The sequence below is a fragment of the Culicoides brevitarsis genome, chromosome 3 (assembly GCF_036172545.1).
Source record: "Culicoides brevitarsis isolate CSIRO-B50_1 chromosome 3, AGI_CSIRO_Cbre_v1, whole genome shotgun sequence".
NCBI lineage: Eukaryota > Metazoa > Arthropoda > Insecta > Diptera > Ceratopogonidae > Culicoides > Culicoides brevitarsis.
This window is the reverse complement of record NC_087087.1, coordinates 19,599,145-19,622,727: the sequence shown is the minus strand read 5'-3', so window position 1 is coordinate 19,622,727 and position 23,583 is coordinate 19,599,145. Positions and strand designations below refer to the sequence as shown.

Below are 23,583 nucleotides of genomic sequence, written 5' to 3'. Positions count from 1 at the left end.
ATCTTTCATACTCACTTTTATTTTCGTTTATTTTTTTTTCTTCACGTGTAAGTACAATGTTGATTTCTGGTTTCAGATAAGATGCACAAACACATAAAAAATGTTTTTATTTATTTAAGTATACTTTTTCAACGGTGATTTTTCATCAAAAAAAAAAAATCAAAAGTGAATTATGACAAAACGTGTGCTATGACTACGTGACAATTTTAAATCAATAAAAAAGAGCGATTTTTGCACACTTGAACTTATGACGTACTTATGAACTTCGTCAATAATTATTATTTTTTTTAATTTTTGTATCCTTTCGCATCAAAGTCTCAACAGTGGGATTTCGATTAGTGTAGTAGTTTGTTTTAAAGTTTGTTATTGTGATAAATAAAATTCTTTCCAGATTTTACCGGTCAAAAAGCGTTTTCTGTGTCACTTGATGATAAGATAAACCTGGACAAAGAATAGCCAAGTTATAGGCTTTAGATACTACAATACAAATAGAGATACCGATGCCTTAAGTGCATACCAATGTTGCCTAGAGTATCCATTGAAACACGTGAATTGTGTTGATAATAGTCTCTTTGTCATATTTTCGTTCCATTTAGTGGGGAATATAAAGATAAGTATTACAAGTTTTTCCTGTTTTTGTCAAAACGATTGAATAGACAGTTTTTTCGAAGGTACTTTCCGGAAATGATGATCTAATATTTTAATATGGATTAGCATTCGTTTAGTCATCAATTTTTTTGGTGATTTACTTGATTCATTTCAATTTTCGACTTTGGCGAAAAAAAACTAAAAAAAATTACATTTTTGATAAATTGGAATTTTATATTTTTGTAAAAAATAATTTTTGATTATAGGATGTTGAAAAAAAAATTGTTTTGAGATATTTAATTTCGAAAAATCGAAAAATAATTAAATAATAAAAATAATCTTTGACGTCAATTTAACATTCAAAAACATGAAAACATAAGGAAATTACAAGCAAAAAATTAAAAAAAAATTTATCAATTAATCAAAATCCTAATGTAACAGAAATAAGAAGAGAATAATAAGTTTATTTATTTGCTTTTGAAAATAACTTTGCTTTAAGTTTTTTTCAGGAAATTTACTTTATTGGCATATTAATAATAATTCTTTGTAGACACCTCTTATAAATTAATTAAAATTAATCAAATCATTGAATTAAAAGCTAAATGTAAGCACACGCGAAATATTTAATTTTTAATCGAGTCTCATTTAATTTACAGGAATTTTGTTCGTATTCTCAACAATGCAAATAATTTTTTAAACATTATGGTACAATTCATAACATATTATAACAATGTGTAAGTACGGTAATGCAAAGTAAGAAAGCGACAAGTAAGGAAGAAATTGTTAGCAATTCAAATATTTTTTTTTTATAAATTAATATTTTATATGAATACAAACTCTTCAATGCCATCATCGTCATCTGACACATCTGTGGTGTATGCAGACTGCGACATTACATTTACGGGCGATCGATAGACTCGAGGAACAAACTCATTTTCGTGATCTTTGCTGCGACCCTTGCAAAAAACAAACATGGGGTATGAGATATCGGGACCAGCGTAGTCACGACCATTATTAGCTTGTTGTTTATCCATCCAGTTTTTGCATGGTTGAAGGAACTACAAAAAAAAAACATTTGTAGGTAAGCGACGTTAATGCAATTTGCGATGAAAATAAGTACCTGTTGAATATTTGACACAAATCGTTCAAAGTCCGCCCGAGTTTTGCAATAGAATCCAATGCAACATGATGGGTCCATTTTACTAAGTTTCATTTTGCGTGGAGACTTGCAATGAAATGAGCTGAGAAGAAAATCATCTTGAAGCATATCGACCGCGTCTTGTACGTAATGAGGATCCATGTGAATTAATTTGTCCTCTGTAAGAAAAATATTTTTTTTTTAAATTTTGAAAGCATAAATTTAATAATTTCACTTTTTTAAAGATTTCAACGAAAAAAATTCATAGAGAAAAAAATAAAATGTAAAAATTTAATATTTTTGTCTTTTTTCTGTATTGAAAAACCTTGAAACAATAAATAATTTTAGTTTACATTATTTGGATAAAATGTCAAAAACTTTCCAAATAATTTTCAAATTTAGAGAGAAGTTCCAAAAATTGAAATTGTTAAATGAATTGTTTTAGAAAAAATGAATGTTACCTTGATAACCGACGAAGTACAGAGAGTGGCGAGGACGCCCACCGATGATCCCAATACAATAATCCAAACTCAACATTGCTTTCAAACAATCTCCGTAAATTTGGTTAAGCCTTTCCGTGCCTAATCTCAGCGAAACTAACAATATTAAGGATTTCCAGTGCGTTCCTTGTGTGGATTCCCCTGAATTTTGCTCTTCCTTTTTCGTCCACGGAGCTTTGGATGCTTTTTCATTGACGATACACTCATCATAGATGTCTTGCAAGTAAACTGCACAATCTTTTGCCACATAAACATTCAAATTTTCCAAATCAGCATTTTCCAGTGCTGCTTTTCTCACTGCCGTCCGGATGACATGAGCAACACTATTTGGTCCATACCAATCGCCCGGTTTCTTGCCAATTTCCTTTCCGATTTGCACGAGATTGTGAATGGAAAAGGGACAATTCTTAGACTTGACATCACCAAACCACCGGATAATGCGTCGGTGCATAGCTTCTTCATATGAGCTCGCTGAAATCATTGCGTCCGGCTCGAAACGCCATCCTCTGCCAAGAAAATGTCTCACTAACGCTTCTGCCAACAGCATTTGTCCACTTCGGATCATGCAACCCCAACCGCAATCACTCGTGTAGTTCGAGTCGTTCATGAGGGGGAATTTTTCGCGATACGTCATCCAAATGCGCGTACTGAAATCTCGTCGGAACCCTTCGAGACCCTCATCTTCTTCGCACACATTTTCGTCTGGACTCGCGTCCTCGATTACCGCATCGAAGCCCATTTCCTCGGCAGGCGACACCAAACACGGCGCTTCTTGTGCCACATCTGTCGTGAGTATGGGTGTTGGTTCCTCGGGCGCTATTTGTCCCTCAATCGTTGTGCTGACAGTTAGGTCAAAATTAACGGCGGACGCTTCTTCGGCCGATACTGAATCCTTTCTGTGATAACACCGACCAAGCAGCCAGACAGGTTGTTCTTTCGAAAAACTGGTTCTTGTTCGCACTCCAGTCCATCCGAATTTCATATTGTTCCACATGCTCAGGAATTTTCCTTTTAGTTCATCGTTGGTGGTTTTGTATGTGGTTCCTTGTGTCGCTGTATTTCCGGTGTTAGTATTGCGAGAAAAGCTTCCGGACGTCACGCCGTTCAACATTCGAGGACGGGCCTCGTGAGGTGCTGCTGGTTGTTGTTCATCCGATGTTCCTCTAAGAGTCGATCGCAAATTTAGCAAAACGTCGTAGTTCATTGCTTTTATCGATGTTTTTTGATTAACTTTAAAAAATGAAGCTCAAAATAACAATGCGACAATCCAAAAAACTTCCAAAATTCACTTTCTTTGTTGTTTTAATGAAAGAAAGAATATTTTATTGTTGAAAATGAGTACACAGTATTTTATTGTTGTTTTTTCTGTTCATGCGAAAGTGAAAATTTTTCATCATAAAAGTACAAATTTCTCAAAAAATAACTTTTAGCGTAAATTTACTTATTTATTTGTTTAATTTATGTTATTTCAATTCACAAAATATATTAAATTTAATTCTTCTTCTTAAAAAAAGCATTAGAAAACGAAAAATTAGTATAAATGCAGTGCGGCAAATGCTGATTCTGAGCTTTTCGAATCATCTGTTCGTTTGACATTGGCGTTTTCGTTCAAATTTTACGAACGTTTTTTCTTATTATCATAAAATTTACATTATTCGGTGGCATCGCCGATACCCGATGCCTTGATGGCGAACATGCATTCAGATTCGGGAAGACAGGGCGAATCGTATATCTTGCACATTCGATTCTCGCCGCGACCTTTGCGCAAATACAATCGTGTAGTACTTGCATGAGCCATTATGTTCCCGCCAATGGGTTTCTTCGGATCAGCCGCGAACATCGAAGCACCATCCACTTGTGCCACAACTTGATTCGTGATCAAAACTGCGACTCCAAATTCGTCCGCGAGCTTCAATAACATGCGCAGAAAACGTGCCAAATGCATTTGACGGGCACTTAATTCGCCACGACCACTGAAATCCGTGCGATATAAGGCCGTAGCACTGTCCACAATGAGTAAGGCGTAACGCGACTCGGCCATCATCGCTGCGGCATTTATGAGCAATTGGGTTTGGTGGTCGGTGTTGTAGGCACGAGCGAAGGCGACGTGGTCAAGAACGGCATTCGCATCCATCTTGTAGCGTTCCGCGATGGAAAGTAAACGTTCGGGACGGAAAGTGCCTTCGGTGTCGATGTACAAGCATTTGCCTTCGCCACCTCCTTGGGAAATTGGAAGCTGAAAAGAAAAATTATTTACTGAAATTTTTAGCATTTTTAAAAATTCTTACTTGACATGTAACTGCCAATGTGTGACACAACTGAGTCTTTCCAGTCCGAAATTCTCCAAAGACTTCCGTGATAGATCCGGTTTCCAAGCCTCCGCCCAATAGTTTGTCTAATTCACGAGAACCCGTTGTCAATTGAATGATTTCCGAGCGTTTTTGATGGAAATCTGTGGCAGTTGTGAAACCGAGAGGGACTAATTTGTGAGCTTCCAATAAAAGTCGGTCTGCTTTGGCTTCGGAGATCCCTTTGATTGTTGCCAGAGTTTTGCGTGGTGTGAAAGCGACCGCTTCAACACTGTAGTAGCCGGCTTCTTGTAACTTTTTGATGTCGCCAGAAGTTATTCCGTTTCCCTAAAAAAAATTCCAAGAATTTCATAACATTGAAAAGGTGAGAAATTTTTTTAAAAATTAATTGAACAAAGCTGGTCAAATGAAAAAATCTTAGAAAATGACAATTAGAGCTTCTTTTCTTTATTTTCAGAAAGGTGATTCTTGTTCAAAAATAAAAAAGAAAAACAATTGAATACCTCCAACTTTTGAATGGGAATCGGACCTCCTTCGTCCTCATCTTCCTCTTCAACTTGTGCAGCAGAATTTTCAACTGTTGAGGCAACAGTCGAGCGACTTGCTTGTTCAGCCATGATATTTGTGTTTAGCAAGGTTTTTGCAGAGAGAAAATGAATGAAATTCGCAATAAAAGAATTGTTTTTCTTGAACGACCGATTATGGCGCGTGACCCAGTATGCAAACAAAAATTCCCGCCGCCCCCAGTTAGCATTTTGCGAGAGCAGATTTCCCAGTGCGCAATCAACCCTTATGAGGAAATCCATAGTGACTGAGTGAGACGATCGAAAGTGATACTGTTATACGCTGTCAGGTAAGTATACCAGTACTGGTATACTTACCTGACAGTTGTATAACAGTTCACTTTCAGCCGACTCACTCAGTCACTCGGATTTCCTATGCAATTCAGTCACGAGCCTCCCGCAGATGGCGCTCAAATCTTTAGGGGTTATCACTTTCATTCGTCTCACACACCAGCTTGCAAATCCGAAAGTGAACAAAAAAAATAACATTTTTCAATTAAAATTCGCTGGAAATAACTACGAGAAAGGTACAGCTGTGATAAAGGATTACACGTGTCTTCAACTTAAGCGCAAGAGATATTCATTAAAATAATAGTACAGATATGACCTCAAAATACGAAAGGTAATATTAGCGATACACACACACACACTGACTTGTCTCTAAAAAAAAAGTCGTAAAAACGCAAACAAGATGACTAACTGTTCTTTTTCCTCCTTCCTGGCAGCTTTAAGCCCGTTCTTAGCGACTCGGACGACAGTGATGAAGACGGAGTCGAGTTTGACTTTGAAAAACTGGGCCCCATAGATATCAGTCCGTCGGAACACAAATTGCAGGTTAGATTTCTGCGTGAAAAAATTCGTATTTTCAGCCTAAAATTGGTGACTTTTCTAGCACACATACTGTTTGTGGTACGGCAAAAAGGGATCGGCCAAACTCAGAGCTCAGGAATACGGACGTTCGATTCACTTTATCGGTCGAATTGCCACAGTCGAGCAATGGTGGTCTCTCTATTGTTACTTAATACGACCCACTGTCCTTAAGCCATACAGAATACTGCACTTGTTCAAGGTAAGAATTGTCGCTGCTTGAAAATTGACAATATTTAGCATTGATTTCTTGTAGAGCGGCATCAAGCCAATGTGGGAAGATGCGGCAAATGCTCGAGGCGGAAAATGGATTGTAAGACTGCGTAAGAATAAGGTGGATCGGGCTTGGGAAAATGTCTGTATGGCCATGCTGGGAGAGCAATTCCTTGTGGGCCAGGAAATTTGCGGCGTTGCCATATCAAGTCAATATCCCGAAGACCATTTGAGTGTATGGAATCGCACGGCATCGGATCAGTCGTCCACGGCGCGCATCCGAGACACGTTACGGCGAATTTTAAACTTGCCACCGACAAATCCCATGGAGTATAAGCCTCACTATGACACAACTAAATCGGCAAAAGCTGCGCCAACGCCCGTCGCTAAATCTAGTTGAGTGAAACGAATGGAGACAAAATCACCTTTTTAACTTTATTAAAGAAAAAACAACAACAACAACAACAAATACTACAAATATTGTTCAAAGTTCTATATGCAAATAACTCCAATGAATTTTTTATTATAATTTTTAGTATCGATTAAAGTAAAGCTGATATTTTAAAGAAATATTGTAAAATTGCAAATAAAACCAACTTTGTTTAAGAAAACCAGCAATTTTTCGAAAGATGTCCCGCAAACGACATGCCTGAGTTCGTGAATATTAACCAAATACATTTGAGTAAGCTATTCAAATACATCTTGACACATTTTGAGACGCACGAGATGTGAAAATTCGCTTATTTGCCTCGTAATTTGCGCATTATTGAAATAAATAACAACAATTTACACCAAAAACCTTCGCAAATTCACCGATAGCATTTACGTAAGTTCGAATTTGCTTGACACCTCCTCGTAAAGGTGCATTATTCATCGATTGAATTGACCTTTTATTACATAAGAAATAAAAACATGCATTTTTTTTAAAGGTAAGCAAAGATGGGAAACTCAGTGTCGGCAGCTGAGCTCATGGCCGAGCATATTGTTCGTCCAGCTACGGAAAAAAGTGCTCCAGCGGGACATCATGCAAAATACGACATGTCCGGTGAGCCACCTCCAGAATGTCCCATGCATCGAGGCGGCGGTGCCAAAGCTGCATCCAAAGAAAAACCCATTCTCATGGATGGTGCAGAGATAAAGGATGGCAAAAGTGACGACATAAATCCGTATAACATGATGCCACCGGCAAATCAGAACCCAGCTCCCGGACAACCATTCCCGCTTCCGATCGAGCGGCAGGTGTCGTCGATTCCCAAAGTGACGGAAGATGGAAAGGCCGACTTTTGGGTGTATCCTAGCCAACAAATGTTCTGGAATGCCATGTTGCGGAAGGGATGGCGCTGGGAAAAGGACGAATTGAAGCCCGAAGACATGGATAATATTATTAAGATTCACAATGCGAATAACGAACAAGCTTGGCAGGAGGTACTTAAATGGGAGGCATTGCACTATCACGAATGTAACCTTCCGCGACTAAAGAGTTTCGGTGGTAAAGCTACACAATACAGTCCAAGAGCGCGATTCCGTGCACTGTTAGGGTGAGTTTTCTGGAATAATTTAAAAAAAAAATTAACACATCTACAAATTTATTTTGAACATTTTATTACAATATTTTCGGAATGTTGGAGCAAAATATTGGTTTTGAAATACTGTTTCTTAAATAAAAAAGAATGATTTTAAACAATTTTTCACTGAAAATTATTTTTAAAAAATTTTGTCAAAAATATTAAAAAAAAAAATCTATATTTTTTTATTTTTTGAAAATTACATAAAAATTATGTAAAAATAGAAAAAAACTGTAATTTTTCATGAAATTTTTAAACCTTTTTGCTCCATCATTGGATATTTGACTTTTCAAATGGGACAAGAAAACTAAATTGACTTAAATTTATTATTATTTTTTTCAGATATGAACTTCCTTTTGATCGTCACGATTGGATTGTTGATCGATGTGGTAAAGATGTACGTTATATCATCGATTACTACGACGGAGGCATGGTTGATGAAAAATACAAGTTTGCCATATTAGATGTGAGGCCAGCCATGGACTCGTTCGATAACGTCTGGGATCGCATGAAGGTTTGTTATATGCGATGGAAGTATGAACTTTTGGGAAAGCTCCCCACTACTAATCCAGGAAGTGAATAAATTAGAATCAGCATGCACATCTAACTTTAGTCTAATTTATCACCGAAAATCCCAAAAACATTTGCTGATCGTTTATTTAATAATTTTAAAGTAATAAAACAATAAATTAAATATCTACAGAACGTAATCATTTTTTTTTATTGTTGGACAAGAACTTGCGAACAACAACTATGGACATTAAATAAAACATCAAAAAATTTCTTTTAATATTTTTTATTATTTTTTTTTCTTCAAATATTTTCAATTTTATAGATTTTTTTTATTTATTACAAAAATGAATATTTCTAAATATTTTTAAAATGTATATAAGTAAATCTATGCTACTTTATATGTACCTTAAATATTTATCATTATTTAAATGAATTGCATATTACAAAAAAAAATCATGGATATAGTAAAAAATTAAAGAATAAAAATACAAAACTAATTTCTAATGTATATTTAATATTCAACAAAGGTGGTTATTTCTTCCGTGAAGTGGAGCTTTTTTGAACTTGACTATTTGTTTTTTTTTTAAATTAAAACTTAATTTTGTACTGCATTTGTTTTACGACATGAAAATCAAAAGAAAAGAAATTCAATGTTATTTTTTTAAAATTATAATTTTAAAATTAATATGTACAAAACACTCTTCTTCATATAACATGGAAAACTTTGTTTTTAGTTTTTTTTTAATTGAGAGACATTTCAGTTTTTCCAACAAATTTTGTTTTTGTTTTTTTAAGTTATATTACAAAACACAGCTTATATCACTACAGTATATATATTTTGTATAATAAAATGAATATGGAAGTGCAATTTTTGATGTTTTTTTTCTTGTATTGCATCAAAAAGTAATATTCGTTGAAAATAACTATTTTTTTAAGAAACTAAACTCGTTGATTATGTATTTATTTTTAATACTTATGTATATAAAGAAGAACAGAAAATTAAACAAAATTAAGATTAAAGAAATACTGATGTGGCAAGTATACGAAATTATTATTATTTACAACACTTTTTGTGTCTTTTTGTATTCATTTGCTTTAGTTTTATTTTTTTTTTCATTTGCCAAATAAATTTACAAAAATTTTACATGATTTGGATAGAAATCGAATATGTAAGTACTTTATATTTTATTTACGTATTCTATTAACTATTAGTAATCTTAACAAAGAAAATATTTGAGATGATTTCCAAGAACTTTGAAAATAATTTTAAAACCTTAAGTAAGCTTATCAACTAAATTTATCGTAAATAATGAGATCATGATTTTGTTTTATGATAAAAATATTAAAAAGTAAGTTTTATGGAAAATTGTCATCCAATAAATGTAATTTTAGCAATCTAGTTACAAAAACTGATCACTAAGATTAGATTTATTGTTAAAAAATAGTTTTAAGGAACATACATTATAAAAAATATATGCGCAATAAGTTTTGTTCGAAAATAAAGTTTTTAAAAATCATCTCATCATTATTTTCTTAAGTATTTTATGTATTGTTTCTATTAGTTGTGTAAAAATTTGATTAGTTTTCATGTTAAAAAATGGAACATTTATTATTTTTTTTTAGTTTAATTGTTTTTTTTTTCTCTTATATTTTAATGTACGCATGTACTGAACATAAATCGTACTTTTAATCAATTTATACACCAGGTACTTATAAATGATAAAGCTAAACGAAAATTGTTGTGAGTTAGTAGTAGCCCGAAATTAAATGCATGACTGTACTTTTTTTTGTCGTTTTTCTATACATTCGCTCGACTTGTGTTAACTTAAATGTACAAAAACTAAATTATTTTTTTTTACAAATTTCAACAAAAGAGAAAAATTATTTTTATTTTTAAATTTAAAATTTAGTTTATGGACCTGTTTTGATTTTCTTACAAGCTAATATATACAATCTATAGTTCCAATTCGAAATTCACATTCTTAAAATTTTTAAAATAAAAAAAGAACTCTTTCTCACTTTTTTTTGTTTCAAAACAGTACAAAACCATTTACAGACTAATTCTTTTTTATATAATTTTTTTTTAATATTAAGTTTTTTTTTATATATATATTGGACATGTATTTATAATTTATGGTTGTACGTTTCATACAATTCATTTTTTTTGATCTGATTCATTTGTCCACAAAAAATACTTACACCACCCTGTTTATCAGGGGTGCCTTGCGACGTTGATTTATGCCGATTATTTGATGTGGCGAGGTTTGATGTGTTAAATGTCCATTGCTAAGTGCTGTTGATCCATTAAGGATGATGCCGGTTTTTTGTGAGGTAACCAAATGACCGTTAACGATACCGTTGGTCGGTGTTGTGGTGATGGAGTAGTTTAGATCTAGTCTAGGACGTTTTGCCATTGGGAGTATTAAGTCGCTTGTGTCGTCTAAGCTACTAATGTCACTTAGAAATGCTTTTTGACTAATGGATTCAAGAATGTCGCTTTTTGTATTGATACTGAGGTCGTCATAGAACTCGCCAACCTAAATTAAGAAAAACAGTTATTTTAGTAAAATATTCATTCAGACCAAAAAAAAAGTTATTTAAAATTTTTTCGATTTTAGCTTTTTAAATTTTTAGTCAATATCAATTTTTAAAAATTGAATGAAAATTATTTCTCTCAAAAAATTTTTTTTTAATTCTGTAAAAAGTGTTACTTTTTAGGTTCAAGAGATTGAAATCGAAAACATTTTTTTTATCTTTAAATTTTTTTTTGTGTGACAAAAACTTACCTCAACATCGAAATCAACGTCGGGTTCTTCATCCTCGCACGATTCCGGTGGCGTATTGATGAACGTTTCATCAACTTCATTGTCAATTTCTTCGGCATCACTTTGTTCCTCTTCATTTTCTTCGCCGTCATTTTCGTTGTCACTTTCGCCGGTGCTGCCGTGCTTCATCTCACCGCGTTCTAGTGCCTCCAAATGTTCCGGGAACACCATTGCTTTGCGAATCGCCATGGGGTCTTTGCGTGACCACTTCTGCACCTCCTCGTCCATTTTTGCAATTTTCGATGGATTCATGGCCCACAGACATCCCTTGCGTTGTCCGCCATTTGTCGCGGGCTTTTCGATTTTCTCGAAACACTTGTTGAGCGACAAATTGTGCCTCACACTGTTTTTCCATCCGTTTGGTGCTGTTTTGAAATACGGAAAGTGCTCGCACATGAAGCTGTAAATTTCGGAGACTGGCAGTGATCCGCTGCGGGAGTTTTTCAGCGCCATGGCAATTAAGCACGAATAGGAGTAGGCCGGTTTCGGGAATTCGTGTCCCGTGGGTTTTTGTTTCAGTTTTGTCTGCTGAGCATTGTTGGTGGCATTAATGCGCGAGAAAATTTTCGGCGAATTCGCACCGCCATTTGCCGAATTCATAGTGCCGTTTTGCGAGGTGTGCTGGAATTGCGCTGGAGATGGACTAGATGAACGATCACGTTTAAAACTACCATTTTGATTAAATGTCTTCTGCTGAATACTCTGCTTCAACTTGTTGAATTGCATGCTATTGGCGAACGTGAGTCCACCGATACCGCCGGCAAGCTTGATCGTGTTACCGCCATTCGCTCGCACGAGATTCGGCGATGCGCTGCCGCGGTCGTTTATCAGCTGACTATTGCTTAGGATTTTTTGGGGCTTTTGTACGTATTTGATGTCCTTCAGCTCGTCATTCAGATCTTTTCGCACGGCATCGATGCCGTTGTTGGTGCGTGCCAGACTAGATGGTTTGGGTGGTGCATCTTTCACCATCGGTATCTTGATCATGTTTGGCGAGAACGTCAAGTGGCTCTTCCTTTCGCGCGGACTCGGCATCTGCACATCCGATCCCATCACATTTGTGTTCAAGTCCAACTGATTTTTCGGGGATTTTAGGAGCGACGCAACACTAGCGACTGCCGAATTTGTCGTATTGTTGACTGACGAACTCGAAATTACAGGCATCACAGAATTGGGATTCACGCATGCACCCACATCGGCATAGATGTCCGTATTGACGGCCGACCATTTAGGACCTCCTAACCATGCTGAGGTATCGCAATCGTTCGAATTGGAATCGCCACCGATTTCCAGTGACGGCAGCTCATTGTTCATCAGAGACGAGAACTCGTTGACACCGCCGACCACTGTAGCTACTTCCGACTTGATGTCGATGTCGAGCATGTCTTGCATCGAATCGGATATGTAGAGATCCATGATCGGTGTGGGATCCTGTAACGAGAAAAAAAAGGAAAATACAAATTAGAAGCTTTTCCAAAAGCTGCTATAAATATAACATCAACTTTGTCATTTCAAAAGAATCCAACTAGAACAACTGGTATAACAAAATCTACCGCCATTTTTACATTTTTATGCTTTGCTTTGCCTTTCTTCATTTTGTTTGCCTTTTATTTCATCCATCAACTACATGATGTTTATATTTACAACATACAAACATCTACGCTTTTTTTAGGTATAGCATACTACAGAAAGACGATTATGGTTCATTTCCCTCTTTTTTACATTCACAGCACATGTCGACGACGGCAAAAGAACAGAATCTACACCGCATTCATACTCACGAATACCCTTTTTATTGCTTTTTATGGTTCTGTAGAATATTTGTACGGACATATCTCTGTCGACAGAGCACTTTTATAGCATCTCCCCTAATAAAATAAAATAAATTTCGTCTGCTGCTGCGTTCAAGTATATGAACGAGAACAAGGAACACCACGAATGCCAGTAAAAAGCTGCTAACGTGAGCTTTTTCCTTCGTTTTTCGAAACATTCAGGAATGAAATGATGATAAGAGTATTCTCTGGCGGTAGAATAAACAACATTAATTTGAGCGCATACGAGTAGCGTACAAAATCAATCTCACGTAGGCACAATTGGCGATTGAACAGAATGAAAAATGGTGTAGAGAAAATTATAGACGGTGAAAATTTAGAATGCGCGCGCACCTATAAAGGTTTATGATGGAGTTTGGACATGCAATATGCATCCTGCTCGCTATTTTATATGAAATAGTTATTAAATTATTATTAGATAATTTCGATGTAATTCATTAAGTTACTTTTGATGTATTTGCAGAATTTCACTTGGAATTTCCTTTAGAACAACATCTGGCTTCAAATTAAAAAAAAATCCTCATTCCACATCTCTTAGAAGGTTTTTTAATTACTTCTTGTCCTTCAACGGTTACAATGAAAAAGAGATGGCGCCTTGTCTTTTGTTTCAGCATTTGCAGCTCATAAATGCAATTCGTTCCATTGACACATGCAGATAATAACAAAACTGAGGACATTTAAAAATTTTAAATTCTCATAGAGTAATTCGACCGTTACGATTCCCTTTTTCCAGAGAAATACCCACCAACGAACTTTTAAGTGCAGTTTACGCACGCAGGTAAAAGTTTCAATGGGAGAAAAGTTATAACGTAAGTAAGAATTGTATTTATTTTTTTGTTTCTACATCGAAGGAGAAATCATCAACTGCATTTTTATGTGCGGTACGAACGGATGAGTTGCAAGAAACACGAAGAATGGTCTGTTCTTATTGTACCTATTGTGTATTCATGGGAAGAACACAAACCGGTTTTAGAATGTTATTCTTTGGTACGGCTTACATAAACATGCTGTGTAGAACAAAATAAGAAAAGAACAATACTTTGTACCTTTTTCTTGTACAAAAACGAGTACCGAGATATTTTTTTTTTTTCGAAAAGTACATGAAGCAATAAAATATTTCAATGACGATTACTGATTTTAAGTAAGCAGGAAATGAGTATTATCAAGGAAAATGAAAACTATTTACCCTTAATCTTAAAAATTTAAAAAAATAATTTTCGACCCAGGTCATGTTTGCCAAAAAACTTTTTTGGTGTATGAACTTTTCATCAATAAATTAATTTTTACTAAATTTTCATCGCTTTGAAGAGACACTTGTCCCTATATTACTTCCCTGATATATTACTAAAAAATAAAAAAAAATACCAGACATCCACGCTTGACTTCCTCTAACACACATTCGAGTTTTTCATCATTTGTTAAATAATAAAATAATGATGACGACACGACTCGGGAGGAAATTTGTGTGAGAGTTCATGAGAATTGTAGAGTAAAAGTATACGCTTGAATGCTTGCAGTCTGGTCTGTTTGATCAATTAACTTTAATAAATTAAAGGGAAGAATGTCAGGGTCGTGCAATTTTTTGTATTGTTACTTTTGAGTGACTTGTGTGAAATTTTTAGCTTCATTGTCCCAAGGGATAATAGAAAATACTGAGAAAAAGGCAGGTGAATTTCTTTTGTTAATGCTAATCGACTTAAATGCCACAACATTATAATATCCATTGAGTATCCTTTTGAAGTGAAAGTCCAACCTGAATTTTATTTTGAACAAGATTAAATTGGACTTTTTTGTTTTTATGTTTTTTAATCTATACATGACTTGAGTCGAAAATTTCTAACAATTATTTTTAAAAAAATTAGCGTTACCTGTAAACTTGGTTTCATCCGTTTATATTTTAGCAAGAGTTAAGAACAAAATTATGCAATCGATGCAATTTTCAAAATCGAACAGAAAATAATTTGATTAGGATTTTTTTCCACGAATTTTCCCAATAATCTTCCTAATTTTGTTGTCTCAAAAACTTCTCGGAGCTAATTACTAAAAAAAAGCTAAACTACTAAAAACAACTTCACAAAAATTCGTGAAATTTGTAATTTGGATTGACAAGTTTTGAAGCAGAAAAGGTTGATGAATGGAAAAATTCGTGGAAAATTTTCTAAAGTCTATTCCACTCAATTTATTTTAAAATTGCAGTGATTGCATAATTTTGAGGGATGTGAAATTTAAACGAGTGAAACGAAGTTCACGGGTAACGCTCATTTTATATAGATTCCTTTTGATTGTAAAACGACGAGTAAACAAGAAGCAGATGACAATGTACAATCAACACGATGCAGGTGCACAACGAACACTTTTATTCAGGAAACGGCATATGTTAAGTAATAACTTGAGCCGAAGAAGATGTGAATAAAAATAATGTAATAACAATAATAGAAGAACGAAGGATATAAGTGATTATGTGTGTCACTATTCCCCGTTCGGCTTTCCGTAGCAGTATTCTGTGCGTGCGAAAGAAGAAATGCACTTTTAGCTGGAGAAATGAATGGAAGCAACAAGTTTCCTCTTTTGCTTTTGTATTTATTTTCGTATACATATTTTCCGCTTTTTCCTCAATCTTTCTTCTTTCCAGCTCGGTACATATATTTACACGTTTCTGATATGTGTCGATTTTTGTTTGTACTTGCGCGAATGTGTCAGTCACAGTTTTTGATTCATAACGTCCTTCCATGAGATCCTTAACCTATCTAATGTCTGGCACAACATAAGCAAAAGTATATAAAGTTACAGCATACACAAAAAATTGTGTTTCCGCGTATTCCAGGGTCACGTTTCGCAGTATAACACACAGAAAAAACTTTGAAAATTAAGTTTGAATACCCGTATAGACTGCGAAACGTGTCTGAATTTAAACTTGAACATTTTTGGTCATATTTCTGTTAAACTCGTATAACTGCTGATCCAGGAAAGAGCCTTATATCAAACTCTTGTATACAAGATTAGTATATACAAGAATGAACTCATCATTCAAGTTCATGGCTAAATTTTTACTATTCCTCTATTTCATTGTTCTCATTGTATTCTCGGTAGAAAAAAAAGTGTACTACAGATTCTTTCGCGGTTCTGGTTTAGTAATGTTTTTATGCGGTTATAGTTTACTCTACGACGTACACTCGTCAAATTAAATGGCACAATGAATCGAATACCTTTTCATTCTATAATACACAGTCGACGTATTTTAAAAATAGAATTTAAATGGTTCAGCATGTTTTTGTCGTAGTAAAAAGAGCTTGTGTGTGTGAATAATTTCATTATTATTTTCAAATTCCGCAATTATTAGCAAATATATTACTCATACGAAGTCGTTGCCGGTTTTCTTCAAAGTCAAACGTTCTCAGTGCATTGGAAATTGGCTGGTATTCTGTACTTAACGGGCAATAAATGCACAAGTAGGTAAATAATGTTTATATTTACATTTTTTTTTCATTAGTAAAATATCGCACATTCGTGTTATCTAATCAGGACAGCTGTTTCTAGGTATAGTATTTATTATTAATTTTTCTTTGCTATAAATTTTTTTTAATTTCATAAAAATAATTTATCTATTAAAATTTAAAAAAATAATTAAAACATCGTAAAATTTTTTTGGCCTTCTCGGAATATTCGATAAAAAAAAATCATCCCGCCAATTTTATTCCACTTTTTTTTTATTTCTTTTGACATTCATTTATTCATACAAACAGTAAGAATAATAATAAAAACAAAAAAGACATCGCGCGAACAACAAATGTCAGACGAACTCGGTTCTCGATTCGAAGCAAAGATGTTGACGATGGAGGTAGAAGAAGAAGTAGAGAAGAAAGACGGACGAAGAAGAAGAAGAAGAAGAAATGAAATGTACCTATAAACATAAGGCCAACACCCGGCACTTTTAGAGCAAGAGGGGAGTGCGAGTGTGTGCGTATTTTGACATACTATAAAAATACTGAATGACGGTCTGCGAGATAAATATTGGCGGACAAAATTTAAAAATATTTACATTTTGATAATTTACTCTGAAATTTCTACGTACCGAATATTTGTTTAAGAAAAGATCGTGGAATCCACTGGACATGTCTTCGAATTCAAACATTTTTATGTAATTTTTTTTTTAAATACTGTATAAATAAAAGCTTTTCCACGGTTTTCCTTATAATTAGAGCTTAATTATTTATTATTTTTTTTTTTATTTTAATTTTAGTCACTTTTTCACTTATTTTTAATATTTTTTATTAATAATAAATATTAAGAACATAATAAAAATGTTCTTATTTATCTTCTATCTTTTACAGTACTACTATTCTCCATAAAGTGTTTTTTTCTACTGACTGTAATAAAGTTTGTTTGGTGCGTACAGCTTTATTCCGACGACCGCTAGAATCGTTTCTGATTGGTTCTTGGCTTGGAACAAAAAAATCGATTTCTGTGTATTTCAAAATATGTAAGGGAAATAATTATTTTTGTATTTTTCCTCGAGAATTTTCACTTTTTTCTACGTGATAGTTGGCTGATGAGCTCCGGCAATGCATTTATTTGGGCTTTGCGGCACCTTTACACGGGATTTCGACAATTTTATTTAACTTTTTCGCCTTTTTCGATATTTTGCCGGGAAACTTTCCGTAATGGCAGTTCTTTGTTTTGCCGGCACAGACTTTTGTTATCGGACAATTTTACACGAATTTTTTGGGACACATGCGATGACACAACTATTTCTGAATATTTTTTCAATTTTTCCAGAATTATTTCACAAAATTGCACTAGAAATTCACTGAAAATACCAAGACCACATCAAATAACACAATGGTGGTACTTTTCTACTCACAAGACAATGCGCGCAACCGCACCCGTACTCGACCGACTTGCTTTACGGTTTGCCACTTTGCCAAAGTGAACTAACACGATATTTTCGAAAATTTTCAAAAATAAATCTTAATTTTTTTTTGTAGTTTTTAAAAATAAAGATAAAATTTCAAATTTTTGAATACTTTTTGTCGTAAAAAAATAAAGTTTAAATAAAGTCGTGCTAATGCTTGGCAAGCCGAACCACAATGCTTAGCCGAACTCGACCGAATTTTGACGACGCACACCATCGACCGACAATGGACGATTCCATTTTTTGTGTGCTATAAAAGGGGTCTCCACCACAACCACGTTTCGACTGACAATGAAAAAGTCATTATGGCACAGGATGGAAATGCAAAATTTCACAAATTTACGCAATATTTGAATGAATTCGCCAATGAAAGGACCAGACACGTGTCAAAAAGTATTCTAGAGTTTATTTAATCACAAAAAATTTGTAATTTAGGCATGTTTCAGATGAAAAATCACGTTGACATTTTTTTTCGCGCCAATATAAATCCATTGATTTTTCATCGTTTTTGTTTGATTTTCGTGTGGCACTGCATTCAATGCATCCTAAAAGTAATTCGATCGCTTATCTATCAAAAACTAACACTCATCGTGTAAAAAACTTAACAGTAACATTAACTAGGTACGGTTTTTGCTTCCACAAAACGAAAGGTCTCTAGGCTGAGAATTTCTTGTGGAGTTTCTGCTTTTTCAATTTGCGGGCGATATCTTTACTGGACTCTCGCATGCGAGCCTTGTCGTTGTACAAAGCCTTCATCTTGAAGCTCGAAAGCCCATTTGATGCTCCATTCGTGTTTTCCTTCGTCTGTTTTTTGTTTAGTACAGAAACACCGAATTGCGTAGCTGAACGTGCCTTGGTCGATAACGGGATAAAATCAGACGAATCATTGACATCAATCTCTTCAAAGGCACCAGATGCGGTCCAGACAGGTTTCGGTGGCAGACGACTGGGCTCGGGAATGTCTCGCTCCGCACGCTTACGTTTCTTATTGGCTTTCTTTACGAATTCCTCGCCACTTGGCATCATGGTTTGCACTTTGAAGCCAATGGGTTTGGGCGTAACGGGTTCCTCGACAAAGCCACGATTGCGTTTCAAGCGTTCAAGGTCGGGCGTAACGGGATCCACAACAAATCCTTGTTTGTTCAAAGATCCTTTGGGATTCAGGATGCTCAGCATGCGTTTCTTTGCCGGTGGAGATGTGGGAGAACCGTCACTGTGATTGGATTCTTGAACGGGTTCCAACACTTTCTTCGTCTTCTTCTTTTTCTTTTGCTTTGCGTCATCAATGTTGCTGTTTTCCTTGTCCGGAACCGCTTTCACAGCAACAACTTCATCTTTCTTCGACTTGTTTTTGTCACGTTTTTCCTTTACACCGTTCTCGACACCTGTGGATTCTTGTTGTTGCAAAAGTTGTTGCTTCACCTCGAATGCGGTCAAGAGAGTTTTGGGCTTCTTGGGTTTTTCATCTTGCTTTTCGTGTTTGTTATTCGATAAATTCTCTTTGTCGTTTTTGGGCTTCTTGGTCAAATCGATTCCTTCTTCCTTGGCCTTTTCAAGTTTTGCTTGTTTCTTCAATCGTTTGCGTTCACGCTTCTTTTCGAGGATCTCCTGGCTGCGCTTTACGGCTTGCGAGATTTCTTCTTGCTTGGTCGATGTTGACTCTACGAAAAAAATAAAAAAAATTAACAAAATTTTTATTAATAATTTTAAGTCACTCTTAATTTTTTTGAACTTTTTGTTCCAAGAAAAATAAATAAGGTTTTGAAATACTTTTTCATACAAAATTGCTAAACTTAACAAATTTTGAACATTCGTCAATACTTTTGTTGTTTTTGAATTATTTATATTTAGATTAGGGTTGATTTCAGAACATTTCAAATTAAAAAAAAATAATAAAAAATAACTGACAAAAAATTGAGTTCTGTAATTTTGTGAAAAATATTTTTGGAGAAGAATGGATTTTCTTCTAATGTTGGTCGAAAAAAGTTCCGAAAATGAAGGTTTTTATTAGAAAAACGGAAAATTTTTCTAGAATTTTGAAACTTTTTTTGTTCCATTCGATTGTCGACTTTTCACATGGGACACAAAGTTCAAGTAATTGGAGCAGACTTAAATCTTACCTTCAATATCCTTGTTGTATTTGCGACCAATCTTTTGCTTCTTCTTTTTCTTCTTGAGAGACTCATCGTGGCCTTCATCGGATCCCTCTTCTTCTTCTTTTTGCTTCGCCAGCTCCTTTCTTTTCTTCTTCTCCTCCTAAAATAAAATCAAGTAGATTAATTACGTTCAAAATTTCCGAATAAAAATTTTTTACCTTTTCTTTTTTGTGAATCAGTTTGTTCTTTTTCTTTTCCTCCTTCTTGCTCCTGAGAATTTCGTTGCATTTCTCCAAAATCGTGTCCAATTTTTCCTCCGACACAAGACTGACATTCAATTTGGTTCTCTTAACTGGCTGCGCGACTGATTCGTCTAGTGATCCTGTACGACGACGTTTACGTTTGGCACTTTCTGTCTCATTTGTTAGACTTTGGTCCAATGGATCTTCCAAAGAATCGGTGTCCGAAGAATATTCTTTCATGGTCTGATTCATGCTTTGATTGGCAGCCTTTTCGTCATCAGTCGAGCAATCTTCCGTTTCTGCAAGTTCAGATTCAACTTTTTCGACGATGGTTGGAACAGCGGGCTTGATGTTGGGACGAATCTTCCGTGCTGCATTGATAAGACTATTTTTGGCAGCGGCGATTTGCTCAGCAGTGGCTTTTGGTAGTTCTATTTCAGATCCGGATGATTGGACAACCTTGAGAGAGCGATTTTGTTTCAACGAAACGTCCAAAGCGAGTGTTTCATCAACATCCATAGGCTCCTCGTCAACTTCTGTGTCTGGAACGGAATTATCATCGGTTTCTTCTTCGTTGCCACCCGATTTGATCTCGAATAAAGTATTTTTCGAAGCTTTTGGCGATTTATCTAAGGAAGCGCGCTTTTGTACTTTCTTTTCGCTTTGAACTTTTTTCGAAACGTTGACTTCGTCGTCGGATTCATCGGAACTGTCCAACACCAATCTGCCAGGAGCGGATTTACGTGCCGTCTTTTTCACTCGTGGACTCTTGGAATCGTCTAAATGCTCATCGTCGTCACTGTAACTAAGAAGTTCCTGTTCTCCTTCGGATGCGATGAAGGAATCTTTGTCATAATCTTCGTCTTCGTCAGGCGATTCCGAGTCTTCGGATCCAAGTTCCTCTCCTAACTCTTCATGCATTCGATTTTCGTCTGCCACTTCTTTTTCCTCGTCATTCATTGAATCGCCAGATTCGTACCCTTTGGTGACAATGACCTCTTCATCGGCAAAAACCGAATTCTTGGGCACATCGTCGTCATCGGAATCGTCCGAACTGCTTGACACTTGCATCGTTTGTACTTTAATTGCACCCATACTGGCTCGTTGAATCTTTTTGCTGCCACTATTATCGATTTTCGAGGCGGAACTTCCAAAGACCGGTTGACTCCAAGACTTTGAGAAGGCCTCTTTGCTCTCGACTTGTTCCTTTGTCGGAAACGGAGTTGGAATGAAGGCAACCGATGCATTTTTCGACGATGCGGGAGTACTTGGCGACTTTTTGTTGGATGTAGGCGTCTGCTGTTTACCAGAAGATGCTGGAGTTTGAACCTTTGGAGTTTGTTGCTTAGCCGCTGAAGTTGGTGTTTGCTGCTTAACCGCAGATGCTGGAGTTTGAACCTTCGGCGTTTGTTGCTTAATCGAAGATGCTGGAGTTTGTTGCTTAACCGCAGATGCTGGAGTTTGAGTCTTCGGAGTTTGTTGTTTAGCCGCTGATGTTGGAGTGTTTTTGGAACTTTTTGGCGTTTTTCCGTTGGGTGTCATTGGCTCAACAACCGATCGGTCTGGAGTGTTTGCATTTTTCTTTCCAGAAGACAACAGCAACGAATTATCATTCTTTGTCTTCGACGCAGCAGGCGATGAAAACATGTCAGGCGACTCTAGCATGTCATTCGATAACTTTTGACTGATGTCTTTTGCGATAGTTTTGATTGTTTCGTCTGCATTATCTTCCTCTTTGATGACCTCGGGTGTCTTTGTCACAAGCGGTGACTTTGGTTTCAGTGGCGAAGATGTCTTTTCGGAAACATTTGCAGGCGAATTTGACATTGAACGTGTGGTTGGCCGGGAAGGACTGTGATTCTCCTCAATTTCTTCGATGACAGGCTCGATGATTTTGACATTTGCTGCCAAACTTTTGCGACCTCGTTTCTTTGGTGTCGCCGCATTTGCAACACTGCCATCATCTGATGTGACACTGGAAGCTCTGGTTCGACGACCCACTGGCAAATCTTCCTCCTGGATTGTGGCTTGTGTTGGTTGTTTTTGACCCGGAACCGCAGAAGAATTTCCGTCTTCGGATTGAATGCTGGATGCGCGGGTTGTTCGCCGTTGCGGTGTTCCAACTTGGGCGGGAGCTGCTGGTTCTACCGATGTGCGTCGCGTATTGCGACGTCCAGGAGTGTCAACTGCCTCATCTGTCGTGTTTTTGCGTGTTCGTGTGCTGCGTCGTGTACCAATAGCAGGCGATGCCACTACTTCGTCATCGTTGTTGTCATCGAGTTGTGATGTTCGACGAGTGACTCGTCTTGCAGGAGTTCCAGATTGCTCGCTTGGCGAAATATTTTCCGTCTTAACTGCTACTTTCCCACCTAATAATGGAGAAAATTGTTTGATTTTAATGTATTTTTCATGCGTTCTGTCAAAAATCACGCTTTTCATGTGGAAAAAATGCGTCAAAATGGTAGCGTGGGTCCAGGAAATTTCATGCCAAACTTACCTCGCGTTTTTTTCGGAGAATCGATCTCCTCTGATTTATCCTCGACTGGCATCTCTTAAAACAAGCATACAACTATCAAAATAAGCTTATTAAAACAGTTTTTCTTGCAATTTACACTGAAGAATTATTATTTGAGTGGAACTGCGTGTCGCACGTGTGCCTTTCGTGAAAATCTGACGAATTTTGAACCGAACGACAGGCCAACTACGCGCACTGAATTAGCGTGTGTCACAGTCGCATTCTGTGATTTTTCTAGATTTTTAATTCATTACCCCTGTAAATACCTAAATGCTGGTAATATTTTAATTTAATTCTATTATTTAAAAAAATGATTTTTATTTAATTTATGAATACTTTTATAGCAAAGACCCATAAAATCGATCTTCATTCGATATTTTCTCTTAATTTGCTTGTAAATATTAATCAAAAAACTAATCTAAACCTAATTTATTGTAAACTTAATATTGGATGAAATTTGGGTGAAAAGCACTACTATATAATAAATCTATATTGAACTAAAAATTTTAAAATACAAGTTATTTATTTAAATTTCCCAAGATAAAAATTTTTTGTCGTATAAAATTCTATAAGAGAAATATTGCTCAACAAATATTGCAGCAACAATTTAGCTCATTGTTTTTTAAGATTTGGCTAAACATTGTATTTTTTTCATTTTTAATCATGGATTGCCAAAAATTTTCTAATTTTATTTTCTTACTGAATTTTTCTCGATTAAAATTGAGATAAATGAATTTAATCGCCTTATGCCCTGTCTAAATTAAAGAGTTAACAACGATAATCGTAGTTAACGCGTTAACAACGAGTTAACAACGTAGTTAACAACGATAATTAGCGTTTCGTTGCGTTCGCTTGCAAAAATCCTTACATTGGAAGTCTCAATTTCTCAATTTAGACGCACCTTT

General features: G+C 35.6%; 6 protein-coding genes across 7 annotated transcripts; 2 read left to right on the top strand and 4 right to left on the bottom strand.

Moving 5' to 3' along the window:
* Window positions 1-1,118: 1,118 nt before the first annotated feature.
* Window positions 1,119-3,576, bottom strand: LOC134833148 (cysteine protease ATG4D). Its single transcript, XM_063847375.1, has 3 exons — window positions 2,188-3,576; window positions 1,709-1,905; window positions 1,119-1,646 (listed from the first exon to the last, which is right to left on the bottom strand). The coding sequence occupies exons 1-3, from the start codon at window positions 3,428-3,430 to the stop codon at window positions 1,410-1,412; spliced, it is 1,677 nt and encodes a 558-aa protein (XP_063703445.1). The 5' UTR covers window positions 3,431-3,576; the 3' UTR covers window positions 1,119-1,409.
* An 86-nt stretch (window positions 3,577-3,662) lies between these two features.
* LOC134833149 (DNA repair protein RAD51 homolog 1-like) lies at window positions 3,663-5,248 on the bottom strand. Its single transcript, XM_063847376.1, has 3 exons — window positions 5,039-5,248; window positions 4,515-4,862; window positions 3,663-4,462 (listed from the first exon to the last, which is right to left on the bottom strand). Exons 1-3 carry the CDS (start codon window positions 5,150-5,152, stop codon window positions 3,878-3,880), a joined length of 1,047 nt encoding a protein of 348 aa, XP_063703446.1. The 5' UTR covers window positions 5,153-5,248; the 3' UTR covers window positions 3,663-3,877.
* A 292-nt stretch (window positions 5,249-5,540) lies between these two features.
* LOC134833100 (eukaryotic translation initiation factor 4E type 2) lies at window positions 5,541-6,758 on the top strand. The gene is made up of 4 exons (XM_063847297.1): window positions 5,541-5,720; window positions 5,824-5,932; window positions 5,991-6,167; window positions 6,222-6,758. The coding sequence occupies exons 1-4, from the start codon at window positions 5,701-5,703 to the stop codon at window positions 6,576-6,578; spliced, it is 663 nt and encodes a 220-aa protein (XP_063703367.1). The 5' UTR covers window positions 5,541-5,700; the 3' UTR covers window positions 6,579-6,758.
* A 103-nt stretch (window positions 6,759-6,861) lies between these two features.
* LOC134833099 (holocytochrome c-type synthase) lies at window positions 6,862-8,453 on the top strand. 2 transcript variants are annotated; one of them, XM_063847294.1, is made up of 3 exons: window positions 6,862-7,004; window positions 7,108-7,716; window positions 8,086-8,453. In XM_063847294.1, the coding sequence occupies exons 2-3, from the start codon at window positions 7,118-7,120 to the stop codon at window positions 8,324-8,326; spliced, it is 840 nt and encodes a 279-aa protein (XP_063703364.1). In that variant the 5' UTR covers window positions 6,862-7,004; window positions 7,108-7,117; the 3' UTR covers window positions 8,327-8,453. The 2 variants fall into 2 exon arrangements, with proteins under 2 accessions (XP_063703364.1, XP_063703366.1); XM_063847296.1 differs by having other exon boundaries at window positions 6,895-7,039.
* Window positions 8,454-9,813: 1,360 nt separating this feature from the next.
* LOC134834604 (uncharacterized) lies at window positions 9,814-17,985 on the bottom strand. Its single transcript, XM_063849337.1, has 3 exons — window positions 16,986-17,985; window positions 11,043-12,512; window positions 9,814-10,793 (listed from the first exon to the last, which is right to left on the bottom strand). The coding sequence occupies exons 1-3, from the start codon at window positions 17,043-17,045 to the stop codon at window positions 10,452-10,454; spliced, it is 1,872 nt and encodes a 623-aa protein (XP_063705407.1). The 5' UTR covers window positions 17,046-17,985; the 3' UTR covers window positions 9,814-10,451.
* Window positions 17,986-18,214: 229 nt separating this feature from the next.
* LOC134834068 (uncharacterized) lies at window positions 18,215-22,822 on the bottom strand. Its single transcript, XM_063848600.1, has 4 exons — window positions 22,661-22,822; window positions 20,140-22,532; window positions 19,946-20,081; window positions 18,215-19,486 (listed from the first exon to the last, which is right to left on the bottom strand). The coding sequence occupies exons 1-4, from the start codon at window positions 22,710-22,712 to the stop codon at window positions 18,480-18,482; spliced, it is 3,588 nt and encodes a 1,195-aa protein (XP_063704670.1). The 5' UTR covers window positions 22,713-22,822; the 3' UTR covers window positions 18,215-18,479.
* Between the last annotated feature and the right edge of the window lie 761 nt (window positions 22,823-23,583).